This window comes from Chroicocephalus ridibundus, chromosome 4 (genome assembly GCF_963924245.1).
Source record: "Chroicocephalus ridibundus chromosome 4, bChrRid1.1, whole genome shotgun sequence".
Taxonomy (NCBI): Eukaryota; Metazoa; Chordata; class Aves; order Charadriiformes; family Laridae; genus Chroicocephalus; species Chroicocephalus ridibundus.
In genome coordinates, this window is record NC_086287.1 from 23258197 (window position 1) to 23265966 (window position 7770).

Genomic DNA, 7770 nt, shown 5'->3' on the forward strand with positions numbered 1-7770 from the left:
GTGCTTTGTAGCCAGTCTCTGTGCTTGTTATTAAATATTTTGCTCCTAAGTGAGCGTATTGGCAGTATCAGTCTCAGCAGAAGACAAAGGGGTAGTTTAATAGAATAAAATCTGGTCCTATCAGCTTTTAGCCAGAAGTGAATAGGTGTAAACTGTTTATTAATAACATAAGATGCCTGCTGAGTCTCAAGAAACTCTTTTGTTGTGCATCTCTGTCCTAACGCTATAACAGACTTTTGCAGCCATTAGAAATGTGAAGACCCATACCCCATGAGATGCGTTTTCGTTTGGCAAGTTTATTGTTACGCATATTTCACAGATGAGGAGGTAGGCATGGTCAGTGGTGTCATGCAGTCCATACTGCAGACACAGGCAATGAATTGTCAGAGCTGAAATTGGAGCAGCTGATTCTGCCCTTAGATCACTGGCACTACTCTGAACCTCCTGCTGAGAAACTGCAAGCCAGTCTCCTTGCTCACCAGTCTCTTGTAATGGTTTATTCTCTTCCTCCAGATGCTGGACATCCCACGAGTGCTGGACAAGTTGAGGCAGCAGAGAATGATGATGGTGCAGACTCTTTCACAGTACACTTTCGTCTACGGAGTTCTCATTCAGTTTCTCAAAAGTTCTAGACTTATATAATCCCTGACACTTCCTAAGGGACCCTGCAAGAGTTTACAGAAAGAAAGATACAGTTGTCCAGGCACACCTGCTCTCACTGGTGTTTTCTTCGTATGATGAATTACACAGTTACCTTTAAGGGCTGGTATGTGACTGTTAAATGCGAGTCAGTGTAACAGTCCCTGCAAAGCAGGATCTTCACTGGACTAAATTCGTCCCATGTTCAGTTGCAGTCATACTAGGGAATGATTTTACTTGTACTGGTCTGTAGTACTTGCATACGTTCTTTAGGGTGGTGTTACTCTGGGTAAAATAAGTATCTTATGGAATGGAAGTATATGGCACAATTTTACTAACATTATGTTTTAAAACATAATCGGTAACTATGCGAAAGCTAAAATCTCTAGGTGCACACGGGGTGAGAAATCTGCTCCTTGGGAATGTCAAGGTCTCGTGCAGTTTCATTCTGCATTCAATTTTATAGTTAGAACAATACATCTATATTTTTTAAAATGAACTTTTGTTTTCTTCTGGTTTACTCAGCAAACTTAGCAGCTTTTAGATATTTTAAGCTGTTGCTTTAAGGACAGCTATTTTTATATTCAGCATTTTTAATTAAAAAAAAAACCACACCAAAAACCAAAACCCCAAACTTTTTAAACAGCATAATGTTTTCAGAGGAGAAGACTGACAGTGTTTGAACTAACTTTTCAAAAATCATGCAGAGAGTAGTAGGGGAAGCTCTTGGCAATTAGTTGTAGTGCCGTGTAATAGAACTGACAAGTGAAAGGTGATGTTAACTGCTGATAACTTCCATTTGAGCGGAGGCATGTTTACCTGCAAAAAAAACAGGAGAAAAGTATTCTAATTATTTACAAGGTTATTGGAAACAAATGGATGAGAGAAAGTACATATTCAGTATTATTCATATATTTAGAGGACAGTTTGATTTTACTGGCTGAAATCAAAGTGGACGCAAATGTTTTAAGCACTTTTTTTGCTCTGTTATTTATGTAGTTAAACATAGAAACTATAATCATGCATTGTTTCATATAGTAATATACCATTACTAACCTGTTATTTTAGGAAGAGCCTTTTAAGGTGATGAAGTGAGAGAACCAAAATTGGAGTAAGAAGGTGCATAGTGGCAAAGCGGAAATGATCGTATGAAGCATAATGGAGGAGGTGTGGCAGCTATGATTGCTGGTTTACACAGTGCAAAGACGACCATTAAAAACGTTTATGTTCCCAGTCAGAAAAGCCTTTAAAGCACTGGAAATTTCTGTAGAATCCTTCAGATTATTTTGTCAGTACTAGAACAGATTTTGCTAATGCTGTGCAGTGTTGCAATGAATATCCACAGAAGCTGTTTGAGAACACCTGCAGAATGTAAGAGCTCTTAGAGGTGACGCTGGAGATGTGGGTATTTTTGTAGCTGTGTAGGTGGCTGAGTCAATGGCTGTGGCATGGACCCGAAGATAAGTTGTACCTTTGGTAGTTTCCATTTTGTCCCCTGGGTCTCGTTTAATGACAGTATCCCTAAATAATCCTCTGTCTGTGGTTTTCAGATGGGGACAGCGTGGTTTTACCTGCCTTTTCAAGTGTTTTGAGATGATGAGTTGAAAATCCCTATTCAAAAGTGAGCTATTATTTTCTAGATATCTGGTTTAATTTCAAGAAAGCCCTATGGTAGACCAGTCTGCAGGCATGTTTAAGTGTCCATTTCCCTTGATACCTGCTTAGTGAAATGAAATGAGACTGAAAGTCATTTTTATCTCTGGTGAAATTACATAATTTTTTCTGAGCTCTAACAAGGGTTTGGAAACTATTATGGATAATTAAAGCCCCTTCAAAACAATAATTGTCTCCCAAAACATTAATTAAGAATAATAAATAGGTTGCCTCAATTTCCTCTGTAATAAGCTACTTCCACAAAAAAAAACCCCACACAGTCCAAATGATATTGTGCTAATATGTCATTCTATACAAAATATATTACTTTAAAGTACACTGTATTAATCTAGTGCATTTGTTCTGGTTTCAGGCAGTCTGAATTGTTCTGCTCTTAGTAGAAGAAAGATTGAATATTTCAGATGGGGGGAGAAAATATTCTTTTTGTGACTATAAAATGCCTAGGAAGTATTAACTGCCAGATGTAAAACTGGAAGTCCAAACCAAATCTGACACCAATTTAATACTTCTGTGTCAACAGAAGTATTGAAAGAAACAAACATACTTAGCTATTTGTATTGTGCTGTGTTTTAAAAACATTGCTACTTTTTGCCACAATTCCGTCTATCTTCAGAAATATTTTTGAATGGGAAAGTATGCTCTAAAATGTAGTTTGTACCATTTCCATTTCTGAATTTTGGACTGTGATCTTCATAACCTGACACATGCAGCTTTTAAAGAATTTATATACAACCACAACTTCAAGCAACAATTTTTAGCTGTTCATCAGTTACTGGGAGAGAGAATCAGATGTGAGGCATTAAAAGGAACAAAGCAAGTAATTTAATCCAAAATTTATGGGATTATTTGAGGTGGGTGAGGAAATGTGTGTCTTTTGGCTTTCTTTTCTGTTTTGCTGAAAGAAGTTGTGTTCACTTTTAGAGGCAGTTGCTCTCTAATCTGGTAGTCACACTCTTGATTTATTTTTTTTAAGCATAACATTGCTACCTCCTCCACTTCAGCTTTCAGTTCTGTCCATCAGCAGCCTGGTTTTGCATTAATAGACTTGACCTTAATAGTCCTGACTTTATGTGAGTTTTCCTTGTGAAGATAGCAGGATTGCTTTTGTATGTGAGCATATGGCTCCAAGTGAGCGTTGAAAATGAGCAGTTTCTCTTCTAAAGATACCAAATGAAAATAAACCTCACAACATCCTGTAAGAAAATTAATTTTAAAACCATTGTTTAGATTTTCGGTTAACTTTTAAAAGAAAATTCAGTTTTTAGCACTTTGTTATGAGCCTCGAAAAGGGATGCTTTATTACGTGTAGTTGCGCTGAGTGCTTTGTGAAGTGTTCGGACATTATGAGAACATACACTGTCCAAATCCAGTAATGGTGTGAGTTGGAGGTGGATTTATTTGTCAAAAGCTCAAAACTCCACTATAAGCCTGTCCATTTTGCCAAATGTGCTTCTGTTGTTATGGGGATGAAACCAGATTATTATGCAAGATTTGAACTGACTTTTTTTAGTAAGAAAGACATTCTTGCAGTAAATGGCAAAGATGATGCTGATCTCTAGGGATATCAGAGCTCTCAGGGATAAATAAAGGTGCTATATACTGTCAAGAGACAGATTTGACTGTCTTTTTGTGGGCTAGGTGGAAAATGCTTTTTAGATTCAAATTCTATGAAGTCGGGAGAACCAACAAATTGTAGTAAGGGCTTCTGCACATTTGATTTCTTTCTTGGTTGCTCTAATGAGAGAGTCTTTGGCCAGGGAATCTTTGTAGTCTTAGGCTAGTAGCTCTTCTCTAAGAACGTAAGTCATCTTGTTTGTTGCAAAGATGTCACTGGCTTAGCTGTAGGCTGCAAATCCTTCCTTGCCCTGTTCTGTGACAGAAGCTCCATGGTACGCAGGGGAGTTTGGCATGCATAGCTTTTCTGCAGCCTGCACAGGAGTGCTCTCCTTTTTCTGCTGTCCCCTGTGAAAAGCAGGAAAAGTTTTATGCCTTAGTGTCACTCATCGTGATACCTTTTGCACAAGTGAGTGGTAAAAACTACAAGTGCAGGGTGCTATGGTTTATATCTAGAAAGACATTTAATTCAAAGCAGGTGAGCAAAGCAGAGTTCCTATAATTTCTGTGGATGAAAAGCTGCTCTGAGTTATCATCAACATTTAGTAAAAACAAGTAAAACAATAACAAATGGGAAAAAATCCTGGCATTTTGAGAAAGGTATTTTTGGCTCCTCTTGTGATCCTGTGTATCTTTTTTTGAAGTGGATGACATTTAGAGCAATTTTCTCCAAAAATAGCTTCTTAACTTTAATAAGAAAGACTACCTGAGGCTGCTGCTACATTTTTCCTGTTGGAGCAGCTGTTAAAGTTAAGTGGCTCATAGATTTCAATGGCCTCTGGACCAAACCTGGGAACTGTGAGGTTGTTCATCATACAAGCTAGCTGTGTAATGAGACCTCATTTTTAATATCAGTAGCATTACTAAAACCCTGGACTTAAAAATTGTGAACTCATTACTATATTTCAGTAGTTAGTTCAAGTTATTAATTTAAAAGAAACAGCACCTCAGTTGTTAAGAACTCTGTGCTTTAGAGTTCAGGGTTTGTTTTTTGTTGTTTTGGTTTTTTTTTCAATACTGCAAAGTAATGCAAAGCCAGAGTCCAGTCCTGCAAGATGCAAAATTCCTGCAGTTCTTCCCGATATTGTAGGAATTAAAATGGGCTTATTGCCAATGAAAGCTTGAGCCCTCAAAGCATGAATACTCACATGTCTGCTTTAAATTTAAATACAGATTACAAGAATTAACCAAAAGAACGTGGCAGGAATGTGCATACATGAAGCTACAGCATTCAAAGGAAAAGTAGCTGAGATAGTTCAGAAGAAATTCTCTTGTGAAAGTACAAAATGTTGGAAGTAGAGAGTGAGGATTTGAGGAATGGCTGAAGGCATTTGGAGGAGGATTTGGAACATTTTGTATCCGCAGTAGAGCTGCTAGAAAGGTGTGATTCATATGGTATGTTTTTCATGGCATGGTAGGGTAAGTGAATATGTAGTCATAAGTGTTATTTTTACTGGCTTTTTAAAATGTGATTTTTGAAATTCCAAATATTTTTTTCAGAGGTTCTGTTATTTTTACATATCCTTTCCAAATATATTTAATGCAATCTGTCGGCTCAGTTTCTGTTTACTTATTAAAGGTCAGATTTTTTTCAAACTATGGTCTCTGGTTTTACACATGAAAAATGCAGGGGGAATAGGCATACATGCCATTTTGTAGTGATAATTTCTAGTGGATGCAGGTGAGATGATTTGAAAGTCTAAATACTTTATGAATGCAGCCAGTTTACAGTCAGTGTGAATTGCACCAGTTTAAGGCTGGGCTGAAAATCAGGCCCTTGAAATGTGGAATATAACATGTGCTTGGAAGTTATGTTGCAGTGCAGCATTTGCAATACAGTGATATTAAAATAAGATAATACTGTGCTAAGGTAAGGGAAAAATCTTGAACTTTTAGCAGCTGTTACAAACATGTCTAAAAAAAAATAAATAAAAAAATACATTTCTTAGTAAGATCCTGTTGGGGACCAGGTAACTTGGTGCATTCTGTTGGCATCACATATGTTACTTTAAGGTCTACAGGGGCTGAAAAAAAGAAAGGATTTGTTAACTTCAATGAGCATTTCAAAAAACAGTTGCTAAATGGCCTTTGGTTCTATTCTTTGCAATTTTCCCCATGACGCTGCGTTCAGTGGTGAAGAATAACCTCCAGTGTAGTTGTTCTTTGGAAGACTATTCTTCAGCTCTAATTAGGGAATGAAGATAGAAATCAAATGCAAAGAATGTAATGAATAGAGTTTACAACAGATTGAGCCTGTGGCGAGTTAGAGAGCAAGTCTATAGTTAACGTAATGTTATTTTGGTTCAGATACGCAGCAATCCAAACTACCAAGTTCTTAATTTCATGAGCACAGTTTCAGAAGGTGCCTAACTTTTATAAAGGGAATTTAAATGCTGTTTTTCCATTTGGAAATATTTATGTAAAATTAGGAGACTCTTAAAATACTTAAAAGACTTTGCAAATGCCATTAATTTTTAGAATGGTAGGAAACTTGATGAGGAAAAAAACATGTAAAATCCTCCAGTCTGTCACCTTGCTAATCCTGGATAATTCTGACAGACAAGGTGTATGTGCTTTTTGCAAAGATACTTTCTTAAATGGCTTTGAAATACCCAATGTTATCTGTCCTCAGTGTGGCTGATCTGGGGGGACTTGGATGGAAATTTTAGCGGCTTGACCTGGCAAATCAGTAAGTATGTCTGCTCCTGCTCATTGCTGAAATCTCTTCATTCAGTTAAAGCAAATGGGTGTTTGAAGTCCTTTCAGCAGTTTTGTAGGATTGAGTCCTTAATGTCAGAGGAATGCAGGATCTGGCTTCATTTTCGTTTGAGCCAGCGTGCAAGGATTTAAATGGGACTTTGTTTAAACAGTAGCAAACATGAAGTATTATTTTCTAGTACTAAGCTAGTGGTTAACATGTCTATTTTTGCTGTCTTGCCACCAATACTGTAAAAATGTATAATCAAAGCAGCTTTAATTCTTGTAAACTGAAATTGGTTTGTAAAACAATGTACAAATTGTGTTTCATAGACAGAAAAGCTTGTATTACTGAATGTAATATATGTGAAATGAATATATTATAGTCTATTTTTGCCATGGAAATAAATATTTGAAGCAACTATGAGTTTTTATTGTTCCATTGTTAAAAGAAAAATCAGAGAACTTAGTTTTCATGTGTAGTCCTAGGTTGGGACTTTACCTTCTGTACGTAAAGAAGATCACTCTTCTAAAACACTGCAAGTACTGTCCTGAATCTCAGTACAAAGATAAAACTTGTACTGTCAAATACTAATAGCTGTCATCTTTGTGGTAGGAAAGTCTTGCGCCTGCTTCCCCACCATTTTTGTTTACAATGTTTTGCATTTTCTAAAGCTATTTTTAGTATTGAACATAGAGTTTCCCCATAACTTTTAAGTGGAGGAGGGATAAAAAGATTTTGAAAGTTGAAAAACCCTTTCCGAAAGCATGTGAGAGAGGGAACTGTTGATTGTATACTTACTTACGATCATTGGAGCTGCTCCCAATGACTAACACTGAAGTTTTTCTTCGTTTTATAATTGGCATTTAGTCAATAAAGGAGGTGGTGCAAAAGATTTGGTGTGTAACACCTGGTGCAGCACAAGACTGCATGATGTCACGATAAATGAATCGCATGCTGGGCATTGCAATTTCACTGGGCAATGGCATTTCCCTTGTCCTTGCTAAACGCCTAGTGCACTGCCCACTTAACTGAAATCTGAAACGACTGGACTTTTAACTAAAATTTGTCTTCTAGGTATGATCAATTTGATGGCATTAATCAACTTAAGGTAAGACAGTGACATACCAGCTATTCATGTACTT

At 36.9% G+C, this 7770-nt stretch overlaps 1 protein-coding gene across 2 annotated transcripts in view; it reads left to right on the plus strand.

Annotated features, from left to right (window-relative positions):
• Positions 1–7037, plus strand: part of PTPN21 (protein tyrosine phosphatase non-receptor type 21) — a 47353-nt gene extending 40316 nt beyond the window's left edge. For both annotated transcript variants that reach the window (XM_063334739.1, XM_063334740.1), the window contains one exon: positions 514–7037. In XM_063334739.1, coding sequence (XP_063190809.1) covers positions 514–642 — 129 coding nt within the window. In that variant the 3' untranslated portion in view covers positions 643–7037. The remainder of the gene's footprint in view (positions 1–513) is intronic.
• The last annotated feature ends 733 nt before the right edge of the window (positions 7038–7770 follow it).